The sequence below is a fragment of the Vigna angularis genome, chromosome 7 (assembly GCF_016808095.1).
Source record: "Vigna angularis cultivar LongXiaoDou No.4 chromosome 7, ASM1680809v1, whole genome shotgun sequence".
In the NCBI taxonomy this organism is placed as follows: domain Eukaryota; kingdom Viridiplantae; phylum Streptophyta; class Magnoliopsida; order Fabales; family Fabaceae; genus Vigna; species Vigna angularis.
In genome coordinates, this window is record NC_068976.1 from 3,527,674 (window position 1) to 3,554,858 (window position 27,185).

A 27,185-nucleotide genomic window follows, 5' to 3' on the forward strand; every position below is an offset into this window, starting at 1 on the left:
ATCCAAAATATAAATTTTATAGTTTAGAATACACGTATTACAAATTACAAAATCCAAAATACAGGAACAACAAGGAGTTGGGGCAACAAGTGGTGATGGCCAAATCAATGTGTAAGAGGAAATGCACTTTGGAAATGACATTTTTCTTCGGTGTAAAGTTTTTCGATGATACGATCACACGAGTGCATATCACTGCGAAGCTCAAATTAGTCACTCAGCTTGCAAATGTCAATGAACTTCTGAACCGCATTATGGTATTGGGTTCCCTGAATAAAGAACAGGCACAACGTATGCAAGTTAGAATGTTGGTCATATTTGAAAAAACATATCTACAATCTAGAAGGAAAATATAACCATCATTGTTTCACAGAGATTAGTTCTCTAGCTATTGAGAATAAGTTCCCCCAAGTACTTGCGTGATTATTAGTCTAGTTATTATACCATTTGCATGCCTGATGATAGATAGGACTAAAATCTTACATTCCAAATTTAATTGAAAATTCCGCGGTGATATGTCAAAAATGATGCATAGATCCATCAATAAGCTAAGGGTAAAGAAAAAACAATACTGTAAAGCTTGTAAAGCTTCCAAAAAATATTAAGTAAAATTAAATAACGCCAATGAAAATAAGGGATTCGGCACTGTTAGATAGAAATTCACACGAACTGAACTGGTAAACAATACCTCCCAATAAAGTTGGTGACAGTCCATGCACTGCCAAAACTCTAAATTCTTGTCAAATAAGCAATTTGGAATTCTTTGAAAACCCTTAGCAGCTTCAATAGCTTCTTCAGTTGTCAGTGGCTTCTGAATAAAAGTTCCATTGCATTTTGTGCACCTCGACATTAGCTTGTCCTCATTAATTTTAAGTTGAAAAGATTCAATAACCTGAAAAGCACTTCCAAGTTTTACTTTGTTACACAAAAGCATCACTCTCATGCAAGACTACATTACAATATTTGTACGAACAAAACTAATATTCAATTGTGTAGTTCGTATTGTTCTCCATTTAAAATTGGGGTTTCATCTTGTATAATGCATAACCCTTTAATGTAAAACTTTATTTAGCACTTATCAAAGTGAATTTTTAATTCTAATTGTAACTAGTACAAAATGCACCTGTAGAACTACACGTAAGTATTCTTCCTTTTTCTATTCAATTTGCAACAAGATGGAAGGACGTTTTGGTGTATAGAAATCTGGGAAGAAAATACAGTGACCATTCAGATAACTTTGAAATCCATGTACTGAACTCTAGCCTATAACGACACTTCTGCATTATCCGTTGGTAGCCACCATTAGTATTACGGAAAAACACCAAGACAAGTACTTGGTAAACTTTATTAGGAATAACAATGTTTCTGCCAATGTGGTAGAAACAGGAAGAACAACATTCTTGAAGGACTTTTGAGAGGTCCTCTCTCCACCAATCTCCTATTTTACTAAGAAAACTCAACAACCTTGTTAAGAAGTGGACTTTAAACCTAACTCAACCCTACAAAACCAGCTTGTAAGATGAGGTTTGCATCCACTAATATATTACAAATTGACCTTATCCCTAGTCCATGTGGGACTAGCAACAAACGTTTTTACTCCCAATCCCCGGACTATTTATAATGAACAGTTACATAAAAAAAAAAAAACTCTACCGGAGGTTTATAATAGTCATTTTCAATTATTCTTTTATCCATCCTCTTATACACAATGCCAAACCTGTCTTGACCCAACCTATCATTACCCCACCCCTGAAGATCCCACCTTGCCCTCAAGGTGAAAATATGAAAACTCTTTTGAGGCCAGCATGGCTTCTGAGCTTTGTGGAGCCAACTGAACTGGCCCTTCTCTAACGAGTCAGTTAAGGGTCATGCTATCTTCCCGTAATTTCGAATGAATCTCCTTTTGTAGTTGGTGAGGCCTAAAAACCCTCTCAAGGCCTTGATGTTTTTCGATATTGGCCACTCTAGCACAACTTCCACCTAGTCACTGTCCATTTCCACCCCATTCCTGATATCATATGGCCTAAATACCTAATTCGTTTCCTCCCACATTCGCACTTCTTGTTAGCAAAGAACTACTACTGCCATAGTGTACTCAAAACTTGTTTGAGATGCTTTTTATGGTGTTCCCATGTGTTGAAAGTCCCACATCGACTAGAGATAAGGTCAATTTATAATATATAAGTAGGTGCAAACCTCACCTTACAAGCCGGTTTTGTGAGGTTGAGTTAGGCTTAAAGTCCACTTCTTAACATGGTATCAGAGCTATGGTGGTATCAGAGCTATGGTTAGAGCATATCCTAGCAATATTTGTTGTTTGTTGGGCATGTTGTTCCACCTGCTATTGGATCGTTATCGGACCACCCATTAATGTCTAGTCTCACGCTCGAGATGATGTTTGTACCTCAGCATGAGGGAGGTGTGTTGGAAGTCCCACATCTACTAGAGATAAGGCCAATTTATAATATATAAGTGGGTGCAAACCTCACCTTACAAACCGATTTTATGGGGTTGAGTTAGACTTAAAGTCCACTTCTTAACACCATGTCTTATTATATATCAATATGTCGTCAAAGAAGACTAAGATGCACTTCCTCAGAAAAGGCCTTAAAATCGTGTTCATCATGCATTGGAATGTGGTTGGGGCATTAGATAAACCAAAAGGCATTACCAGAAATGCATAGTGGCCTTGGTGAGTGCGGAAGACTGTTTTTTGGATGTCTTCGTCCTTCATTCGTATCTGGCGGTATCCAACTCTTAAATCCACCTTCGAAATAGGTTGCCCCTTGCAACTCATCCGGAAGTTCTTCTCTTACTAGAATAGGAAACTTATCAGGGATTGTGGCTCTGTTTAGTGCCCTGTAATCAATACAGAACCTCCAGCTACCATCCCTTTTCTTCACCAAAATAATTGGGCTGGAGTAAGGGCTATTACTGGGTCTGATGATTCCCATTCCCAGCATCTCTGCCACTTGCTTTTCTATTTTCGACTTCAACACGTGTGGGTACCAATCGGGCCTTACATTGACCGGATCCACCCCGTCCTTAATGGGAATCTTGTGATCTAAATGTCTTCTAGGAGGAAGACCAGTAGGTTCATTAAAAGGCCTAACAGAGTCCCATTGGAGATAATTCGACCATTAAGGGGGTTGTCATCAGGCAAGTGCAAAAGATTGGCATTGGTTAGTGGAGTTGCCATGCCAAAAATAAATAATAGGAATTCCTTAGCCCATTCCTAAATGAAAATGAAAAGTAAGACAGAAAGCTTCAGTGATGGAAGCAGAAATGGCCCTGGTGACAGTGGCTGTGATGGCAGCAGCGTGACAGCAGCTGTGACAGCAGCAGTAGTGCAACTGGTGACAGTGGCTGCGATGGCAGCAGCGTGACAGCTGCTGTGATAGCAGTAGTGCAACGGCAGCAGTGATGCAGCGGCGATGATGACAGCAGTGATGCAGCAGCAGCAACAGTAACGGTGATGCAGCAGCAGTGATACAGCAACTAAAGATCCCGCGGAAGCTCCGACAACAGCTCTGGTGGGTGGCAGCAGATTGGGGCAGCAGCAGTGAAAACCACAACTTGGAGGACACTTCAGGCAACCCAATAATTAAAAGAAATTGCTGCACTTCAGGTAACGCTAATGAAAACCGTAACTAAGAAGGAAAAGAAGTGTTAGAATTATTGTATTTGTATTTAGATATGAGTGTGTATGTACTGTATGTGAGTGTGTATTCCATTCACTTAATCCTATAAATATAGGATTAAGGAGAAGGGATGTAACATGTAGGAGAACCATTTTCATTCAATAGAATACCATTTTCACATGGTATCAGAGCAGGTTCTCTGATCTACCTCTGGGGTCTCTGCTGTCTGCCGGCGGCCGGCCGCCATGGCCGCCGGCAGCCCCTACAGTTTCCGGTGACAGCCCCTCAAATTCCATTTTCTCTTCTTCTCTGTACACCAGTCCAGACCGAGTGTGCCACTGCTGTCGCCGCCACTTTCCGTTGCCATCGTTGCTGACTCCGTCACCGCCGCCGTTGCTGCCGGTCACCGTCACAGTTTCGACGGGTGACCAGCGGATCTGGACCGTCTCCTTGAGCGACGGCCAACCCTGCCGGAGACAGGACCAGAATCCTCCGAACGCGCCGCCACGAAGCGCTTCTTTCCAGCCAGTCCGCTGCCGGCCGCCGGCCGCCGTCACCGTTTTGACCGGTGACCATCGGATCTGGAGCGTCTCCTCGAGCGACGGCCAACCCCGCCGAAGACAACACCAGATTCCTCTCAACGCGCCTCCACGCGGCTCCTCTTTCCGGCAGATCTTGGACGTGTGTTGCACGCGTCGCCTTGTCGCCGGCCACCGTCACCGTTCCGACCGGCGACCACTGGATTTGGTTCGCCTCTTCACGCGACGACCAACCCCACCGGTGCCGGCGTCCGAAACCTCCGCACCAGCTGTCACGCGCCGCTTCTTCTCGGCCAGTCTCGGCCGCGTGTTCTGCACGCGCCGCCTTCCCTGTGCCGGAGTTTCACCGCGAAACCTCCATAGCCGTCGTCGGAGCTCCCTCTCTCTGTTCCGACCCTCAGAGCAGCCATTGCTGCCATCTTCATCTCTGCCAACGCCGTTTGCCGTTGTCCCGCACCGTTTTCCACTGTCCAACCACTGTTTGCTGCTGTCCGCGCCGTTTTATCACTGTCCAGCCACTATTGACCGCTGTCCAGGCGCCGTTTCAGCTGTCCGGCGCCGTTTTGCCGTTGTCCAGGCGTAGTTTGCCTCTGTTCGGCATTGTTTGCCGTTGTTCGGTGCTAGAGTTAGCCCGATCTTCTTGCACAGTTTGCCGCTATTCGGTGCTAGAGTTAGCCCGATCTTCTTGTGATACACTGCTAAGTATCACCACTTGGGAGTTGTCCAGCAAAGAATTTTGGACCTCCAATTTGGATCTTTGATGCCTTTATTTCAGCATTATAGCTTAATATTTTGTTTCTGTTTTAGTGGTCCAGCAACTGTGATATTCCACATTTCCGCCGTTCACACTAAGGGGGAGTACGTTTCCAAGACACTGCAAGTCACATATATATGGGTGTAGTCCCTGCAGTTTTGTAGATTTCAGCTACTACTGTTGATCCCGTCACCCAGCCATCATTGATGAAGATTTAGTGTAGTCCTTGCTGTTTTGTAGCTCTTAGCTTTCAGCTACCACTGTTGATCCCGTCACTCATCCATCATTGATTGGAGAATCAGTCCTTGCAGTTTGTCATTGGCCACCACTGCTTTTTCTTCATCCACTTTTGAAGTTGAAGTTTCACAAGCTGCTGTTAGTCCATCTATGTTTGCCTCACACTCTTGAAGACAAATCATCTAGTTCAACACCGAGTTCATCTATTCCAAGCTTAGTACATACAATCTGTATGCTCCAGCTTGAGGGGGAGTGTTAGAATTATTGTATTTGTATTTAGATATGAGTGTGTATGTACTGTATGTGAGTGTGTATTCCATTCACTTAATCCTATAAATATAGGATTAAGGAGAAGGGATGTAACATGTAAGAGAACCATTTTCATTCAATAGAATACCATTTTCACAAGAAGAAATGAGGAAGCAAAGCTCCCTAGATCAGGAGCTCTTATACCAACTTGAAAGGAATAATTTGAAAGAAAGAAGATTCTTATTTTTGTTAATTGATTTGAAACAGTACATCAACTTCTATATATAGAGCACTCAAACCCTAAAGTAATAATTAGATGAAATTTCTAACAACCTCTAACAAATTCTAACCACTTATAGTAATACATTTAATATCCTACCAACAACTTTTAGTATTGTATTTAATATCCAACTAAAAACATAATAAATAGAAAAGAAAGGGTAAAAGAAAATGTTGTCATAATATGGTGTAATTTTAACTTTTACTTTACCATGAATGTATGTTATAAATTTGTTTATCTGGATAGTTAATTTAACCATACCTCAAGTAGCTGTTCATTTTTCAGAAGACTCTTCACTCTATATATTTGGTTTTTCATCAGATAATCATGTCTTTGCAACTTTGCATCCCGTGTCAAAATCACTCGTTTCTCTTTTTGTGCTTGCTCTATCAACATCCTAAATATAAATGAAAATAGTTTCACAAAAAAAGAGAAAATATACACAGAAATCACTCAGATGTCAGAAGTATAACTTTCAGCATATACTAGAATCAACAATTAAAAATTAATAAATAGAATCATATTCTATTTATAACCTTGGCTCAGGCTTCTTTGAATAAGGAATTGCAGCATCTATCCCGACACATCGTAAATGTTTTGCCAAGCCTTCAACCTGAGCAAATTCCTCACAAATTCATGCTCACATTTTTATTTTATTAACATTCAGATCCTACAATAAAATAAAACCCTTTCTTTTTGGACAAAAATGTTGCACAAAAATATTCATAAAAAAGAAGTCTGGAAAAGGGGTATACGAGAATGGATAATGATGAGGAAGCCTCATTTCTTCTGGGCAACAGAGATGATTGAATTTAACAAAATTTATAAAATTCCCAAGGCTAAACATAATATTGGAAGAAAGGGAACATCTGATCTTCACAATTAAGACACTTACCATTACATCACAAAGGAACTTTGGATATCCATTCCCTCCCTCCAAAGGATCCCATGGTGGGGTACCTTGCAACTCATCAAACTTCTCAAAATGATTTTCTTTCCTAGTCCCATTAAGTAGTGAATGCTTCTTCCCTTTCTTTTTTGAGCTTTTGGGTTTTTTGTCTAACTCCTTTAGCAAGATCCTATCACCATATTTTTTTACAACTTTCAACAAAACTTCATCCATTGGAATAGTAACCCAATATGACGTCTTTTGGATGAATGCCCCAGCTAGAGGTATCATACGAGCAACATCAGAACAAGTTGTGGCCTCGACAATTGCTAAAGCTTCACAAAAATGTGCTCTTAGGACTTTATCACTCGTATCGTGACTTCTGAATAGCTCTTTTAACCCAAGACTTGCATCACGATTAGAGAATACTATGGTCTCAAGAACCAAGTCTCCTGCAGTGAAGAATTCAACAAAATGTGATGACCATTCTTTGTACAATGCTTCAATGTTAGAATAGCAAATAAATCAATTATTAGACAAAAGAAAATAATGAGGGAACGAATGGATATATCCTGTGATCAGAAAGTAAGGTTAAAAAATAATACAGAGAAGTTTCTGATAGAAACTGGTAGTAGTATATGAGGAAATAGTTGATATTCAAGGAGATTAACTACATTTACAGCAACAGTAAAACTTCAGATTAGAAAAAGAAAACAGGAAAACACAAAATAGCAATGCACAAAAGAATAACAACCAGAGGAGCAAGACACAATCGCTGTCCCCAAGGAAAATGCCCAGCCAATGCCTCACCCAATTTACGTTCTACCTTTTGCTAGTCTCTCCTACCGTGTAAACACATGCTGCACTATCGTTTCCATCATGACAGAATATTCGACTTGAATGTCCTCTTGCCATGTGGACAAATACCTTCTATTTCTTGATTTTCCATGTTCAGCCCATTTATTCCCAGATCATCTTTCTTCTTTTTATTTATCCTTTCTCTTATAAAAATGGATTAAAGGCCCATAAGTTGTCGTATTTATTCTTGTGTTGCATGTACATGAGCTTTATTTATGTGGATGCATGAGTAAGAAATGAAAACTAACAAAATTGTAGAGCTTGGTATTTATTCTGCTCACAAGTAGCACAACCATCCATCAATTATTCCACATATTTCCTCATATCAGAAATAAAATACACTTAATATTTTTTAATACGTTCTACTTAACCTGGTATGCCCAACCCATGGAGAAGAGCCGAATTCATGCAAAAGGTAAGGAATCTTCTGTTAGGTTACTTTATACGAGTAACCTAAATCTACGCTCTCTTCTCACTCAAACACTAGAACAATAGAAATGAAAGTATGTAAGTATGTATTATTGATTCTGTAAAGTAAAGAAAATTACAAGTGTAATCTCCCCCAAGAAAGCCTATCTTCCTCCACTGGCAAATATGCCCAGTCTTTACCCAAAAGATAATAACCTCCTGAACAGAAATAAAAGAAAACTATTTATAGTGTCGCCTTTCCACGCCCTAACCTTTTCTGATAACCCAATCTGCTTCCACTAAATACCAATCGGTAGCCTCTACTTCCCTCCTCCCTTCTGGATACCGTTCGGTAGCCTCTACTTCCCTCCTGCCTTCTGGTACGCATTATGTGAATGTCGCCAACATGTAAACTTGGATTTCTATAGACCAACACATCCCCGGTAATTTGGTCATTCTCATGTATTATACAATCTTGATCCTTCTCTAGGCATCCAATGGGATCTACAGTCCCCAAACAATCAGGCATATATAGCTTCCCTCCTCTAAGCTTCTTGCGTTCCTCCCTTGCAAGTATAGACAGATGATACTGCAAAAATGGCTCATCCAAAGGAATTCCACATAAAATCATTTCTGCCGCAATGTATTCATCCATGGTGCCATTATTAATGGATGCTCTGAGTGCAACACACTCATTGGAGAAAACATGATTTGCATCTTCCAAATTACTCTCTAGTAGAGCCTTGCAGAATTCATTTGGCACTCCTCCATAGCTCAAAAGGGTAATCAGATTTTTAGATAAATAAGTTCTATTTGGCTTGATGCTTGTGTTCACTACCTCCAAAGAATTTATGCTTTGCATATTCAGACTAAGGTCTTTCTCAACTTTAATCATTGAATGCCTAACTTGTATTGTTCTAGGAAGAAGCTTTCTGTTAACCAAAAGAGTGCCCTGAATTGTGCGATCCATGTGAAAGAGACGGCACTGAATCAGCAAAGGTGGTTGATGTGTGCTCAGCTTCAGCTCCGTTTCTCCCATTCCCTTACCCACATCCTCCAGATCCAAGAGATTGTTAATTTCCTCATCTTCGTCTTCCTGCCCTCTGCCGACGTTGAGAGATCCCTCCTTTCGCACCTCGGCCATCTTCTCGCAAACGGTGCACCGATTTAGTTCGCCAAACCTACGCGTCAGAGCGTCGGTGAACATCTTCCAAGTCGGATGTATGGTTTTCTCCCGCCAGAAGCGGAACCAATAACGCGCCAAACCTACCTCCATGCATTTATAAACAAGCTTCATCTTCTCCTTCTCCGTCACGCTCTGGATATTGAAGAATTTCTCTGCCTGTGCGATCCAGCCCATGGGATCCACACCTTCAAATGTAGGTAGTTCAACGCGCTTACTCCAACTGCGTCGAACTTCTCTGTTTTCTTCCGATTTCTCCTCCGAGTTTTCTGGCGATCGTCGTCCAGCCTTGACGGAATCACGTCTTCCTTCGGAGCTCCGATCTCGGTTCCTGGAGCGTCGCCCGAAAGTTCGTCAGAACTCGCGAGTCATCGCTCGCACCTCTGCCGCCATTTCCTCCATTGTCGACTCCATCGCCACCATTCTTCGCTCTGTTTCTCCTCGCTAGCTCTTCTCTCCCCCGATATTGATCCGGCAGGTCGGACTAATTGTTAGGTTACTTTATACGAGTAACCTAAATCTACGCTCTCTTCTCACTCAAACACTAGAACAATAGAAATGAAAGTATGTAAGTATGTATTATTGATTCTGTAAAGTAAAGAAAATTACAAGTGTAATCTCCCCCAAGGAAGCCTATCTTCCTCCACTGGCAAATATGCCCAGTCTTTACCCAAAAGATAATAACCTCCTGAACAGAAATAAAAGAAAACTATTTATAGTGTCGCCTTTCCGCGCCCTAACATTTTCTGATAACCCAATCTGCTTCCACTAAATACCAATCGGTAGCCTCTACTTCCCTCCTCCCTTCTGGATACCGTTCGGTCTATACTTCCCCCTTGCCTGACCGTTCGGCTTCTCCTCTCACACCGTTCAAACTCGCTTCCCCCTGTCTCTGTTCGGCCTCACTTGCCCCTTGCTTTACCGTTCGGCTTCTCCTATCACACCGTTCGGTCTCGCTTCCCCCTGTCTCTGTTCGGTCTCACTTCCCCCTTGCCTTACCATTCGGCTTCTCCTCTCATGTAGCGTACGGCCTCACTTCCCCCCGCCTTACCGTTTGGTATTAGGTTAATTCCCTCCTCTTTTATTCCTAACATCTTCACTGAGTTGGGATGTAACACAAATGGTCCTTAAACCTCAAGCAACCTTTTGCAACCCCATTGCTATTAAAATCGCAAGTAAACTCACTGCTAGTGCAATCCTACAAGATCAGGGGATGTTGCAACCTAACACAGATGGTGGATCAGGAGAGACGCAACTCGCTGCGAGATTGTGAAGTTGCTCATCGAACCATCTGGTGCAGGTAGGTTTTGAAGGCCCACTTGTTGGCTAAACAACCAAACCCGACCCAACCTAAAATTAATGCGGGATACTTGTATGACCCTTTTGTTCCATCAGGGTTCTCAACCATTAAAAAATCATAAACAAAGGAGACTGATGATGGCACACACTACTTTTGACACTGACACTGTAGTCCAACATCCATCACTATTGTGCTGACAGACACCAAAGCACTAACGCAGTTTCTACCATCACATCTTTCACGATCATCAATTCTTCTTTCACAGTAATCAGTATTCATTGTCTTTGATTCTTTTGTTCTTGCTAGAGTGTTCTCTATTCTTGTTGGAGACTCTCTGTGTTGTTTAAATTTGAATGAAAAACATGGAATCGACAGACTGTGGTTCAGGTCATGCTACTAGATGAGGAAGTGATATTGGACCTGATCTTGCATAAAATCATTGTGTTTCAATTGATGGGAAAGTAAGAAATGTGAATTGTAAATATTGTGAGAAAGTATTATTAGGTGGAATTTATTGATTGAAGCATCATCTAGAAAGAACTTCAAAGGATGTTAGAGAATGTACAGTTGTTCCTGAAGATGTTTAAGAAATTAATGTTGATTTTGTTTCTATATTGTAGCAAAATTTGATTAAAAATAGAAATACAAAGAATTTGAAAGGGGAAATAGTTTAGGTGATTCAGAAGATGCTGGAAAAATGCTAAGGCAAGAAGAAGAAAGTTATGCTCATCAAGGGTATGCAATGTAACAAAGAAATGTCTTTGTTTCGTGAAGGATTGATGGAAAACCAAAGGAAAACGTTAACATCAATTTGGTGAATGGAGGTGTAGAGTTTTCAAAGGGTGCGAAATACAAATCTATTAACTTTTTTCTGTGGATTTCTATCATTCCTTCAAGCTTTTCATAATGACGAAGAATCAACCACAAAAAAGTGCCTCGCTTTTGTGACCTTGAAGTAGCTAATAGAAACCCAAAGAAAAAAGTTAACTGAGGGAGTGGTTACGAGAAATTTTATAAATGGAGGTGTAGAGGTTATCCAAGGCTCCGAAACATTATTTAAAGAAAATGGAGGTATCCCTTGACGTCGAATGTGAGCTGTATTCGACGTCAATTATACATGGAGAAGGGCAGTGATATGTTTTAGTGAATGTTGTTGTTACCAATGAGGAGGGTAACGTCGTATTTGTAGGAGTTCGACGTCCATCATAGTAAAGACATTTTCTTTGGGGATGCAAAAGATTGTTTATTACTCATAGTGCATTGGTGTTTGACGTCAAACTTGTGTGTAGTGTGACATGATCTATGCTTGGGAAAGGGTAGTGATGAGTCTTAGTGGATGTTGTTGTTACCAATGAGGAGGTAACATCGTATTTTGTAAGATTTCGACGTCTATCATAGTAAAGACATGGTGTTTGACATCGAACTTGGGTGTCTACGACATTATCTATGCATGGGAAAGAACAATGATGAGTCTTAGTGGATGTTGTTGTTACAAACGAGGAGGTAACGTTGTATTTTGTAGGAGTTCGACGTCCATCATAGTAAAGAAATGGTGTTTGACGTCGAACTTGGGTGTCGTACGACATGATGTATGCATGGGAAAGGGCAGTGATGAGTCTTAGTGGATGCTAGTGTTACCAATGAGGAGGTAACGTCGTATTTTGTAAGAGTTCGACGTTCATTTTGTAAATACATTTTCTTTTGGGATGCAAATGACTATTTAGTATCTATTTATTTTGTATTGGACATCTGATGTATCCTAAGGTGACGTTAGATGATTACTAAGGTCATTGTTTAACATCTAACTTGTGTATGGTTGGACGTCATTGCTTTTTAGACGGCGGTTGTATTTTCAAACGACGTCGAGCGATTGAATTTATCTACAACAATGCCACCGGTCATCTTTAACGTTGGTTGTTCTGTTATTGGACGTGATGATGATGATGATGGTGGTGATGGTGATGATTGTGGTGATGATGATGATGGTGATGATGATTGCCATCACAATCCTAACTACTTGGCCGAAATACATGGCCTAAAGAAACCTACACTACTTGGCCGAATACATGGCCTAAATAAACCTACACTACTCTTCCAACTATGCTCCATGATGGCTCCAAAGGTGGTCCACAAGGTAGAGTTGATACCATCTTCAAGGATGACTTCCACTCTTCTTGAAAATGCTTCACCATGGCTAGGGGATTTGCCATCAAAGGCACCAAGTTGTTGATGAGCACAGCCTATCATCCTGAGACAGATGGTCAAACAGAGATGTTCAATCGAACGTTGGAGACATAATTAAGATGTTTCAGTTCAGAGCAACCAAAGGGCTGGGTGGTTGTCCTTCCTTGGGTTGAATATTGGTATAACACCAGTTTTCAAGGATCTACTAGGTGCACACCTTTTGAAATTGTTTATGGTCATGCTCCTCGTGCTCCTTTGGCTATCACTCGTTTTGTTCTCGGGGAAACCGTTGTTCAAGTTGTGGCACATGATCTTATGACTAGAGATGAAGCTCTTCTCCAATTGAAGTATTATCTAGGAAGGGTGCAAGAGTATATGGTCAAGTCTGCCAACAAGAAGAGAAGATCGTCTTTGATCAAGGTTGGGTTGGGGATTGGGTCTTTTTGAAAATTCGTCCCCATAGGTAGTTGGGTCCCATCGCTTTTCGCCTTCAGCTGCCAGAGATAGCCCGGATTCATCCTATTTTTAATGTCTCCCATCTTAAGATGGCTATTACACTCAATAAGTCGAACAAAACCTTCCAACTGAACTCCACATACCAGAACTAAGTTGTTTTCCCTTTAAAGTCTTGGATCAAAGGGTGCAGCAATATGATGGTATCTCAGTTCCTCAACTCCTTATTCAGTGGCAAATGGGAGGACCCGAAGGTGCTACATGGGAAGATGAAGGAACAATTCGTGATCAATTTCCAGATTTTCACCTTGAGGACAAGGTTGTTCAGAATCTTGGGAGTATTGATACGCCTTTTAAAGTGTATGTTAGGAAAAATGTTAAAAATTAGAAGTTATAGAATAGTTGTCAGGGCTTGGACGGTTTATGGGTGGTTAGAGGTGGTGATTTTGTTTAGTATGGTTGTCTTTTAAGGGGCAAACGGTTCCTCCTACAGTGGTTTGGTTTTATTGTTATTTCAAAACAGGTGCTAACCTGTGTGAAGGGAAACTCTTCCCTTGGACGCTGTTGAATGTTTTTAGACCTATAATCTAGTAAAACTATCTATGTAATTGTTGGATGTTTAATTTGAGTGTTACTGCCCTATTAATCCTATAATTTGAATTCTTGATCTCAAGAATTCCTAACACACATAAAGTAATATGAATCTAGAGTATTATGAGGTGCCTAAGTGACGCATCATGTAGTATGGAAGGCTATGCAGAATATTTGAAGTGTCTGTTCTCCCTCCTAAATAACTTGCTTTTGAGAGTGGGTTCCCCAAGGGCTTGCAACCTTATTATCAGCATCAGAATACACTATGCTGTCAGCTTGAGTAACCAAATAATCAATCAAGCAATTAAACAAAAAAAATCAAATCATGAAATAGAAGAAATATAACACAATGGCTTTGTAATTTGTCCAGAGTTTAAGCCATAAAATTTTCAGGGATTACAAACCTTCTTTGACGACCTTTTCCTGGAATAGCTTAAATATGTCGAGCAAGCAATGAGCATCCATAGCTGCATATCTTATCTGCTCTTCTGTAAGAGGACGATGTGACCAATCACTACATTGAAGTTCCTAGAGCACATATAAGTTTGGTTAACACGATAGAGTAGAGTAATTGAAAAATGCCATTTGGAACAACTCTGGATCCTAAACTTCCAAAGGAGGACATGCAAATCTTTGAGCAAATAAGGGGATCCCCTTTCACTTACCATTACTCACATCATTTTCAATTTAAATTCAACAATATGAACAGAAGTATCTTTTATGGTACTTAAGATCTAAAAGAGAGAAAAAAATGTTTCTCAAAGTTCTTATTTCATTTCTACTCTTAAGCTTACATTTATAGAACTAGAGAGAGTGCTCTCTAGTTGTAACACACTTAACACAACTCACACACAACTCATACACACTCACACACAGCTCATACACACTCACACACAGCTCATACCCACTCACACATAAACCAATAATTCTAACACTCCCCCTCAAGCTGGAGCATACAAATTGTATGTGCCAAGCTTGGAACAAATAAACTCAATCCGAGGTCCCCTTAATGACTTAGTCAACATATCTGCGAGTTGGTCATTTGATCCAACAAACTCAGTACATATTTCTTTTGACAATAACTTTTCCCGAACAAAATGACAATCAATTTCTATATGTTTGGTTCTCTCGTGAAACACTGGATTTGATGCAATGTGAAGAGCAGCTTGGTTATCACAATACATCTTCATACTCTGGATGTCACAGAAGTTAAGTTCTTGAAGGAACTGCTTTACCCATATAAGTTCACATGTTAATGAAGCCATTGCCCTATATTCAGCTTCAGCTGTTGATCGAGCCACTACATTTTGTTTCTTACTTTTCCATGAGATAATGTTTCCTCCAAGGAAAACACAATATCCAGTAGTAGATCGTCTATCAATAGGAGAACCTGCCCAATCAGCATCACAATATCCTGATACCTGAAGGCTTCCTTTTTCTTCATATAACAGCCCTTGCCCAGGAGCCTTTTTTACATACCTTAGAATGCGAATGATAGCATTCCAATGGCCAACACATGGAGCTTGCATGAACTGACTAACCACTCCAACTGCAAAAGATAGATCCGGCCTTGTAATAGTAAGATAGATTAGTTTCCCAACTAGCCTCCTATATCTCTCTGGGTCGGAGAATAACTCACCTTCTTCTGTTGTCAATTTTTGATTTGGATCCATAGGGCTATCAACCGGTCTACAATCAATCATGCCTGTTTCTTGCAAAATATCCAGAGCATACTTCCTTTGGGAGATTACAACTCCATCTTTTGACTGAGCTATTTCAATGCCTAGGAAGTATTTGAGGCTCCCAAGATCCTTGGTTTGGAAATGTCTACACAAATACTCCTTCAGTTGAGATATTCCAGCAATATCATTTCCTGTAATAACTATATCATCAACATATACTATCAAGTAAACACATTTCCCTGGAGATGAATGATAATAAAAGACTGAATGATCTGCTTCACTGCGTCGTAGCCCAAATTTTTGAACAATGGAGCTAAACTTTCCAAACCAAGCACGTGGTGATTGCTTGAGCCCATATAGAGATCGGTTCAATTTACAAACCATACCAGACTCCCCCTGAGCAACAAACCCAGGAGGTTGCTCCATATAAACCTCTTCCTCAAGATCACCATGGAGAAAGGCATTTTTGATATCCAATTGATGAAGCGGCCAATGACGAATGGCTGCCATTGCAAAGAACAATCGAATGGTAGTCATCTTTGCCACAGGAGAGAAGGTATCACAATAATCAAGACCATAAACCTGAGTGTACCCTTTTGCAACCAGTCGAGCTTTGAGTCTATCAATGTCAGCATTAGGACCGACTTTAATTGCATATACCCATCGACAACCAACAGCCTTTTTGCCTGGGGGAAGTGGCACAAGCTCCCAAGTATGACTGTGGTCAAGAGCCTGCATTTCTTCAATCATGGCGTGTCGCCATCCAGGATGATCAAGTGCTTCCTTCACAGTTTTAGGAATAAGCACAGGAGACACTGAGGATAAAAGTGAATAAAAGGAGGACGACACTCTGTGATAACTAAGAAAATTATAAATGGGATGAGGATTTCGAGTGGAACGATTACCTTTTCTGAGAGCAATGGGCCAACCAAAATCATCTTCACCAGGAGGCGTGACAGGAGATGGTGACGAAGAAGAATCTGAAGAAGGAGATCCACCATTTTCTGGAAGAGGATTATCCATCGGGGTACTGTGTCGAAGGTTATCAGTATGTGGAGAGGAAGGTTCGAGAGGACCTTGGGTATTACTTGGATTGACTGAGGTATTTGAGATATTAGACTCAACTACTGGAATAGGAAGTACCTGTTGGAGGATATGAACATCTTGAACAGATGGAGAGAAGAAAGGTGTCTGTTCAAAGAAGGTAACATTAGCAGACATGTAGTATTTCTTGGTTTCAGGAGAGTAACATCGATACCCTTTTTGAAGTCGAGAATAGCCCAAAAAGACACATTTGATCGCACGAGCAGAGAGCTTGTCAAGTCCCGGAGACATGTCATGAACAAAACAAACACAACCAAAGACTCGAGGAGAGGTGTGAAAGAGAGGGTTATTGGGAAAGAGAACGAAGAAAGGAACTTTATTATTGAGAGAGGAGGAGAGCATTCTATTAATAAGAAAACATGCAGTTAAGATGGCATCCCCCCAGTGATGAATAGGAATGTGAGCACCAAGCAAAAGAGTACGAGCCGTTTCAACCAAGTGTCTATTTTTTCTTTCGGCTATACCATTTTGCTGGGGTGTATGAGGACAAGTGGACTGATGCAAAATACCATGGGAGCTAAGAAGTGAAGAAAAAGTTGATGAGAAATACTCTTTAGCATTATCACTTCTTAAGACTTTAATTACTTGGCCAAATTGGTTTTTGATTTCATTCAAAAAGGATGTGAAAATAGGTAACAATTCAGAGCGATCTTTCATCAGATAAACCCAAGTACATCTAGAATACTCATCAATAAAGGTAACAAAATACCGAAAACCAAAAGAAGAGACGCGACTAGGTCCCCAGACATCAGAATGAATAATAGAAAAACTAGAAGTACACATTGATTGAGATCTTTTAGGGAAGACAGATCTAACATGTTTTCCTAGTTGACAGGACTCACATTCTAAAGTTTGAAGACCACTAAGTTCAGGACACATCTTTTTTAATTTTGACAAGTTAGGATGGCCAAACCGATCATGTAACACTTTAGGGGGAAGAGCGGCAACACAAGATACCCGTGGACGAAATCCAAAATGGTATAAACCTCCAGCTTCATATCCTTCTCCAATCTGTCTCCCCGAGCCACGCTCTTGTATAACAAAAGATTTTGAATCAAACGTTATTGAACAATTTAATATTTTGGTTAACTGACTTAGGGAAATTAAATTGAATGGACAGTTAGGAACAAAAAGAACGGATTTTAGAGTTAGAGAGGGAGACAGGGAAACTTGACCGATTCCCTTTGAACAAGTTTTAGAGCCATTTGCAAGGGTAATGAAATGAGGTTTTTCTTGGAGAGAAAGATTTGAGAACAATGAGGTATTACCAGAAATGTGATCAGAAGCACCCGAGTCAATTACCCATGAATTTGGACCTGCCATGGATTGAGAAATGCAAGCTGTGGATGTGCTTGAGGACTGAGATGATTGTGCCAAGCTGTTAGACTTTAAGCGCAGATACTCTTGATACTCTTCCTCAGTAAACTTGGAGTTGGAAGTGGAAGTTTCAGCCTGAGAGATATTGGCGGTTTTTGAAGGAAAGCCATGCAAGGAGTAGCAGTTTTCTTGGGTGTGACCCATCCTGTTACAGTAAGAGCATTGACGTCCCCGACCTCCACGTCCTCCACGTCCTCCTCCTCTAGTTCCACGTCCTCTTCCTCGCGTGGCAACCATGACAGATGGTTCTATTGTTTCATGAGTTTCCTGAGACTGAGGCACAGGAACACGAAGAAGACGTGTGGTCAAGGCTTCCAAGGAAGGGACTTCATGACTTGTCAGAAGTTGATCTCTGATGTGATTCAAATCTGGATGCAAAGCACGTAGGATCATTACCATATAATACTGGTCAAGCTTCTTTTTGATATCTTCTGAAGATTCCAAGAACATTCTCAATTCTTCCACAGCTGCTTGGGCTTCCGTCATGAAGGAGACCATATCATGGTCTGTCATTTTGAGACAGGCGAGCTTGTTTGCGGTATCATAGAGACGTTGAATATCATTAGCATAAATGCTTTGGGCTTTCTTCCAAAAGGTGTGACATGTCTTGAAGGCTCTAAGAGATATCAAAAGTCGGGGTTCCACAGATTGCCACAATAGGGCACACAGTTGAAAATCAGCTTGTTTCCATTGTTCAGCTTTGTCAGAAGGTACTTGACTCCCATCCTGCTCAAGGTGGTCATAACGTCCTTGACCAAGGAACCACATTTCTACAGCAGCAGACCAAGACATATAATTCTTTCCATTTAGCTTTTCGGAAGTGATTGAGGGACTTCCAGAGAAAGAAAGAGCACTTCCAGATGCCATTTTTCAAAGAAAGAATAAGAAAAACCGTGTAGGACCCGAAAACCCTAGAGGGTTTCTTAAGGATTTCTTAAAGAGAAGCTTCTAGACCCACTAAAGTAAGATTTTGAGGGTCAGAACGGACAGAGGAGCTGAGGACGACAGCTATGGAGGTGGCGCGGAGACTTTCCGGTGAGCAGATGGCGGCGCGTGGGCAGCACGCGCTTGTTCGCAGCGCACAAAGCGGCGGCGCGTGACGGAGCGTGGATGAGAATCAGGCGAACCCACCGGTGGGGTTGGCTTTCGCGTGAAGAGGCGAACCAGATCCAGTGGTCGCCGGACGGAACTGTGACGGCGGACGACGGCGGCGGACGGCGGCGGACGGCGGCGGACAGATACCTGGATGGCGGATAACCAAGTTGAAGAACTTGAAACTGCAGTTGACAGCTGCAGATAGTGGCGAGACAGCCGCAGACAACGACTAACGGCACCGGACAGGTGCGACCAGCAGTGACAATGCTGGTGGACAACACACGGAAACCAGAGCAGGATGAACCAGCTCTGATACCAACTTAAGATCTAAAAGAGAGAAAAAAATGTTTCTCAAAGTTCTTATTTCATTTCTACTCTTAAGCTTACATTTATAGAACTAGAGAGAGTGCTCTCTAGTTGTAACACACTTAACACAACTCACACACAACTCATACACACTCACACACAGCTCATACACACTCACACACAGCTCATACCCACTCACACATAAACCAATTGTTAGATGTTAAGATGTGTGTTTCTATTATTTGGGCTTAGTCTATTATGTATTAAGGGCATTGGCCCATATCTTACAATATAAATAAACTACCCTATGTGTAGTCTAAACACATAAGGGATATTTTCTCCCAATCTTCTTTATTTCTCATATGGTATCTAGAGCACAGGAATAGTTCCAGTCAACTCCACGGTCTCCGGCACCCATCACTACTGCTGTTGTCGCGTCGCCGCCGCTGCCGTCGCCACCGCCGCTTCCGTCGCCACCGCCGCGCCGTCGCCGCCGCCGCCGCCGCCGGAGCTCCAGAATCGACCGGCGACCACACCATCCGAAGCGTCTCGGCCGGGCGACCACCGTCGCACGAAGATCGCCGCGATCGGAGCTCTCACGCGCCTCCACGCGCCGCCGCAAGAGTCGCCGCTGCCGCCGCTGCCGCCGCGCGTGCCGGCGCGTCGCCGGAGCTTTCCGCCGCCGATCAGCACCGCCGTGATCGCCTCCTCGCCCTCTTTCTGGATCTGTGGTCGTTGCGTCAATCGGAGCACTTTGAATTTTTAGGGTTTCTCCCTCTCCATGGCGTCTTCCTCGTCTACAAACACCTCTATTGGTGGCTCATCTTCTGATCCCTCAATATATACTAATTATGTGAATGTACACTTGTCCATTGACAAGTTAGATGGCACAAATTATGCAACATGGGCGTCCGACATCAAACTTTGGTTGAAGAGTCAGGGGTACTTAGATCATCTTACTCAAAATGTGACTACTGTTCTCATAGATGACACTTCCCGCTGGATGAAAATTGATGCTCAGTTATGCATTGTTATAAAGTCCACCATTCACTCCTCACTGAAACAAATGTTTCGATCCTATGAGACATGTTCAGAAGTATGGGCACAAGCGAAGTTGTTATACACAAATGACACTCAGCGTCTTTATGGTGTTTGTCTGGACCTATTAACTGTTATTGGTCCGCGCAATCCTGGTCCCATGGCAGAATATTTGGGTAAAATTCATGCCCTTCTTCATGACTTTAATGATATATTACCTCCTGCTTCCACTCCTGCTGAAGAATTGGAACAACGATCAAAGTTCTTCATGTTGTTGGCATTATACGGACTCTCTGATGATGTTTCTCATGTCCGTGATCAGATTTTGGGTTCTCCTATCATACCCAACTTTACTTCTACTTGTTCTGCTCTTTTGCGTATACCGAGCAAACCCGTCACTGAGACATCTCCTCGTACTGATGATTCCTCTGTTATGGCTGCTCAACGTGATGATCGAAGTCGGTCTCGCAAGCCAAGTAAAGGACGTCCAAAATGTGACCATTGTGGCAAGTTAGGCCACAAGATTGATAGATGTTATGCTCTCCATGGACGTCCTCCTCGACCTGTAGCAGTGGCAAATTCTGATCCACCTCCCCGATCACCGTCTGCAGACCATCCTACTTCATCTAATATCGTAGACAAACCTGCAATCTTTAACGAATTTCTCAGATGGTATGAGGATCATCAGCACTCTGGTTCCACTACATCTGCATCTGTTGCACGTACAGGTACACCTTTTGTTGGTCTAACTCACTCCCTTGGACCTTGGGTCCTTGACTCAGGCGCCACCGATCATATCACTGGTAACAAGTCCTTGTTTTCTTCCTTGTCATGTCCAGCTAATTTACCCTCGGTAACAATGGCTGATGGGTCTAGAGTCTCATCTCATGGTATTGGTACTGTTAATATTTTTCCATCCATATCCATTGATCATGTACTTTATGTCCCTGGGTCTCCCTTCAACTTATTGTCCATTAGTCGTTTAACTCGTACTCTTAATTGTGTTATTTCCTTTACTAAAGATTCTGTTTGGTTGCAGGACCGGAGTTCGAAACACATGATTGGCACAGGATGTGAGTCTCATGGCCTTTATCATCTCCGCCCCTCTCCACATGTTGGCGTAGTCATGGAGTCACCATCCCTTCTTCATGCTCAGTTCGGTCATCCTAGTCTTGCCAAACTACAACAACTTGTCCCGAGGTTGTCCACATTATCAAGTTTGTCATGTGAGTCTTGTCAGTTAGGGAAGCATACTCGTCGTTCCTTTCCTCGTAGTGTCTCACAACGGGCGTCGTCCCCCTTTTCATTGGTTCATTCTGACATTTGGGGACCTAGTCGTGTTAAGTCCATTTTAGGTTTTCAGTATTTTGTTACCTTTATTGATGACTATTCCAGATGTACTTGGTTGTTTTTAATGAAGAATCGTTCTGAGTTGTTTTCTATTTTTCAATCTTTTTTCAATGAAATAAAAACACAGTTTGGGGTGTCTATTCGAAATTTACGTAGTGATAATGGCCGTGAATACCTTTCTCAACAGTTTAAACAGTTTATGGCTTCTCATGGCATTCTTCACCAAACCTCATGTGCTTATACCCCTCAACAAAATGGGGTGGCTGAGCGTAAAAATAGACACCTTATTGAAACAACTCGTACACTTCTTATTCATGGTCAAGTACCCTCACGTTTTTGGGGTGATGCAGTTCTCACAGCATGTTATCTTATCAACCGCATGCCATCTTCCGTCCTAGATAACAAAATCCCTCATTCTATCTTATTTCCTCAAGACCCTCTGCATCCATTACCTCTTCGAGTTTTTGGGTCTACATGTTTTGTTCATGATTTTAGTCCTGGTCTTGATAAGTTATCTCCTAGGTCTCACAAATGTGTCTTCTTAGGATTTCCACGGTCACAAAAGGGCTATAAGTGTTTTTCCCCTTCCCTCAATCGTCATTTTATCTCTGCTGATGTCACTTTTGATGAGTCTTCTTTTTACTTTTCACATCTATCTTCTAGTTCTGTACCTCTCCCTGTTACTGTTGATATTCCTCTTATCTGTGATCTTCCTGGTGATGCTCCACCCATTTTGTCTTCTCCTTCTTTAGACTCTCATTCACCACAGGATCATCCTTCACCTCCACCCCTTCAGGTTTATAGTCGCCGTAATTGTCTCCCTCATGACTCACTTCCGGTGCCGCCTCATGTGTCTCCTCCGGCTCCAGCAACTGAGTCTGACTTGCCTATTGCCCTCCGTAAAGGTATACGCTCTACCCGTAACCCTTCCCCCCATTATACTGTTCTTAATTACCACAGATTATCTCCATCTTTTTATACTTGTCTCTCATCCATTTCTTCTGTGTCAATTCCCAAATCTGTGGATGATGCCTTAACTCATCCTGGTTGGCGTCAAGCTATGATGGATGAATTAAGTGCTTTACAGGAAAGTGGAACTTGGGAGCTTGTCCAATTACCATCTGGAAAGTCTGTTGTTGGTTGCAGGTGGGTGTATGCTATCAAGGTTGGTCCTGATGGCACAATTGATCGTTTGAAAGCTCGACTGGTTGCCAAAGGCTACACACAGATTTTTGGTTTGGATTATGGTGATACTTTTTCTCCAGTGGCAAAAATGACCTCTGTTCGCCTTTTCATTGCCATGGCCGCTCTTCGACAATGGCCTCTTTACCAACTTGATGTCAAAAATGCTTTTCTCAATGGTGATTTGCAGGAAGAAATTTATATGGAGCAACCGCCTGGCTTTGTTGCTCAGGGGGAGTCCTCTGGATTGGTATGTCGTCTTCGCAAATCCTTGTATGGCCTAAAACAGTCTCCTCGGGCCTGGTTTGGTAAATTCAGTTGTGTTGTTCAACAATTTGGTATGTCTCGCAGTGAAGCGGATCATTCAGTGTTCTATCGCCACTCGAGTGCTGGATGTATCTATTTAATAGTGTATGTCGATGATATTGTTCTCACAGGAAGCGACTATCTTGGCATCTCTCAGATGAAACAACACCTTTGTCATCATTTTCAAACCAAAGATCTTGGCAAACTCCGGTACTTTTTGGGTATTGAAGTAGCACAATCCAATGATGGTATTGTCATATCTCAGAGGAAGTATGCGTTAGACATCTTGGAGGAAACAGGGTTAATGAACTGTAAATCTGTTGAGACACCTATGGACCCTAACATCAAACTCCTACCAAATCAGGGGGAGCCTTTCTCAGATCCTGAACGGTACAGAAGACTAGTTGGTAAATTAAACTATCTTACTGTTACGCGTCCTGACATTTCCTTCGCAGTTAGTGTGGTGAGTCAATTTCTAAACTCCCCATGTGAAGACCATTGGGATGCAGTTGTTCGTATACTGAAGTATATTAAAAGATCACCTGGAAAAGGTTTGCTATATGGCCCTAACAACGATACAAAGATCGTTTGCTATTCAGATGCTGATTGGGCTGGTTCCCCTTCTGATAGGAGATCTACTTCTGGATATTGTGTCTCTATTGGTAGCAACTTGATATCTTGGAAAAGTAAGAAGCAAAGTGTTGTGGCAAGGTCGAGTGCAGAAGCAGAATATAGAGCTATGGCATCAGCTACTTGCGAGCTTGTGTGGCTTAAACAATTGCTTAGTGAATTGAAATTTGGAGATGTCACTCACATGATACTTATATGTGATAATCAAGCTGCTCTCCATATTAGCTCTAATCCTGTCTTCCATGAGAGAACCAAACACATTGAAGTTGATTGTCATTTCATTCGAGAAAAAATCATATCCGGAGATATCAAGACTGAGTTTGTTAACTCAAGCAACCAGTTGGCAGACATATTCACTAAGTCCTTACGAGGACCTAGAATTGATTATCTTTGTAACAAGCTTGGAACATATGATTTATATGCTCCAGCTTGAGGGGGAGTGTTAGATGTTAAGATGTGTGTTTCTATTATTTGGGCTTAGTCTATTATGTATTAAGGGCATTGGCCCATATCTTACAATATAAATAAACTACCCTATGTGTAGTCTAAACACATAAGGGATATTTTCTCCCAATCTTCTTTATTTCTCATACCAATAATTCTAACAATGGTCAATCCTAGTATTGCTTATGAAAAGTCAATAATAATCTGTAACTTGCATTATTTGTTTTGTGTTCTCAAAGAAATATCTTCAGAAATCATTTTGAAAGCTAAGATGTTCAGATTGATAAAATCCTGCAAACGGGCAACCAAACATGTCCTTTTTGTCAGAAACCATGTAAATCAAACAAGTCAAAAGTCAAAATTTGAGATGCACCAATCATTTCTATCTGAAGATAGCCAGCCTTCTAAATTCTGATAGAATTTAAACCAGCCCATTAATCGGCAGAATTAATATTCTTAGGGTGATTATCATTCTGGAATTGACAATTGTTACTAGAACATTTTATTGAATCCAAGAATGGGATTTGCCTCTAACTAAATGAAAAATACTTTTAATTAGATTATAATCTGGAATGTTACAGATACAGAACACATTCCCAACAATAATTCTACCATCGACAGGGATTAAGCACTTAACTTTGACACAAATATGCATTGGTGTCTGACGTGTATAAAGTACTATTTAAGAGAACAAATCCATCAATATTCCTCTACCTAATTACTTAAGCTTTGAAGATTACTGGTTCTCAAACATTTACAAGGATTGATCCATGCTGACAATTATTTTCCATAATAAAACTATTAAATATACTAAAACTAGATATAGGATTAATCTCCCTTGTGTTTAAAACACACATAAGATAATATATTTATAATGAAGAATGATACAAGTATATATGGCAACCAAACATAAATATAGTAAATAGAAGATATTGTTAAAAAACAATATCAACAATATCTACCAATATCAAATAATATCAAAAGTTTACATTTTCCTAATTAACATAACACGCAGTATATATAACAAAAACTGAATTTCATCATGAGGTCAAAGTGAATTATTCACTATCCATTCTTCAAGCCTAACTGACTTCAGTTTGAGCAGCGATAGTAGGGATTTAAATTGACTAATTTCTTCAGCTCTGTTTCTGGATCTTTAATTCTCTAACAAAATTAAGAATAAATTTGTCCAATGCACAGAAAGAACAACACGGACCAACAAGCTTGCAGCAGTACGATTCTTTTAAAAGAAAAGATCCAGGAAAAAGAACGACTGATAGAACCTTCCTCCAAATGCTAACAGAAAAGACATTTCACCTAAATAAAACAATCACATTCCACACAAAAGCTCAAATGGAGGTAGAACAAATGCCGAAGTTAAATGAATGTTTTATGAAACAAACCTTGGAGAGCGAAAACCCCAATACTTCTGCACAAATCGTTGACAAACTCTTACTTTGCTTGGGTTCATGCTTCTTACTATGATGCAGATGATTGTACACACTCCTGATATCCAAATATGGCTCAACCTATGCACAATTGAATTAAGAAATTCTCTGACAAAAAACAGAAGCAGGGCAGGAATGTTTATTCTCAAGGGTAAATGGTGTTCGCAGTTTCTGAAAAAATTCCATATTTTAAACATTGCTTTAGTTTTTGAAATACGTTAACTGTGATAAAAAACACTTAACCCTAATTTTATATTTTACTCATCGTGTGTGCCCATGTGTGACCTTGTCGAAACCGCCGTGGGAGCAGAAAGTGGAGGACAAGTAAGTCAAATCCTGCTTGAATCCGAATCCGAGTTTCAAGATGTCGGGGCACAGCAGCAATTCTCGCAGCGGTTCCGACAGTGAAGAGAGAGGAATGGACAATAAGTCCAACACAAACACGCCCCAGTCGCCGCACGCGATTTGAAGCACCGACACCGTCGGGAACGACCTCCGTACCGGCTTCCACTCTGCATCCAGGCCCACCACTGAGCTCCGACCCAACGCCTCACTCAGCAGCCTGAACTCGGCTGTGTCCGTGCCAGTGACTAGGTGGACTTTTAGTTTCATAGGATCACTCTCCATAGGCAATGTCTCCTTATTACTTATTTTTTCAGCTTCACGGTTCAATAAAAAGTCTAGGGAAAATACCAAAAGATCCAGGAGATAGGCAAAGAAAATTTCTTACAAGGTGTTGTTTTTATCTTTTTTTCACAAGTTAATCCTTCTCTCAAGTATCATGGTATTTATTTATTATACCACGAACAATTAAGCCAATTCAATTTTCAAATAAGTTTAGGTTAAATACTTTTTTCTCGTAGAAATATTTTGAATCAATTAATTTTCCGATCTTTGATTCGATTTGGTTGTTCAACTTTAGAAACACAACAAATTTAAATTTTTAATTAAATTTTACTAAGTTTATGTGATATTTTAAACACATAATATTAAAGTATAAATGAGTCAAACAACATAAACAACTCAAATATTATCATGAAATATATTTAAAATGTTAAATAAATTTAACAAAATTTGGTTAAAATGATTAAATTTACACATTTCTATAATTGAGTAGTAAATTAGGTCAAAGTTATGAAAAGAGACTAATTTTAATTTTTCGTAAAAGTTAAGAGACTAAAATTATATTTAACCTAATAAATTTATGTTAAAAAAAAGTAGAGACCATAAAAAATAAAATTACATCAGGAAAAAAAATACATATTAAAAAAAGTCACATTTTCTCCATGAAAATTATTTAATACTTTGAGCTTTATATATTAGGATAAAGGCAAAATTCTTATCATTTTAAAACATTTATTATTAGTCAATAATTAACATTTCAAAAAAGGCCTTCACTTTTTTAGAAGTTTTTGCTTAAGAGGATTTAGTATTAACTTTTTTTTGTCTATCTTTACCAAACTTTCTTGTAGTTTGAACGACCTCATCATCAATATTAGAATCTTCCTTCCCATAAAGCATATTAGTCCATTTAGAAGTTATTTTCAACTCCTTTGCAAAATGAGTTTTCTTAAATGTCAAAGGATTAGAAATTCCACTAAACTACTATAAGCTGAATTTAATTATTGTAAATCCTATAAATAATTCACAATGGAAGTGA

At 40.6% G+C, this 27,185-nt stretch overlaps 1 protein-coding gene across 1 annotated transcript; it reads right to left on the bottom strand.

The window, feature by feature from the left end:
- LOC108337621 (uncharacterized) lies at positions 1 to 26,220 on the bottom strand. The gene is made up of 8 exons (XM_017574181.2): positions 25,811 to 26,220; positions 25,481 to 25,606; positions 13,968 to 14,091; positions 6,593 to 7,038; positions 6,234 to 6,310; positions 5,959 to 6,094; positions 686 to 889; positions 1 to 266 (listed from the first exon to the last, which is right to left on the bottom strand). Exons 1-8 carry the CDS (start codon positions 26,150 to 26,152, stop codon positions 207 to 209), a joined length of 1,515 nt encoding a protein of 504 aa, XP_017429670.1. The 5' UTR covers positions 26,153 to 26,220; the 3' UTR covers positions 1 to 206.
- Between the last annotated feature and the right edge of the window lie 965 nt (positions 26,221 to 27,185).

Bases quoted from the DNA above. Each gene is read 5' to 3' on its own strand.
- LOC108337621 (XM_017574181.2), bottom strand. From the start codon at position 26,152: ATGGAGAGTGATCCTATGAAACTAAAAGTCCACCTAGTCACTGGCACG. The intron at 14,092-25,480 runs GTTTGTTTCATA...TATGTGCTCTAG, and splicing joins TGGGGTTTTCGCTCTCCAAG to GAACTTCAATGTAGTGATTG. The intron at 6,311-6,592 runs GTAAGTGTCTTA...GAATTTGCTCAG, and splicing joins AGTTCCTTTGTGATGTAATG to GTTGAAGGCTTGGCAAAACA.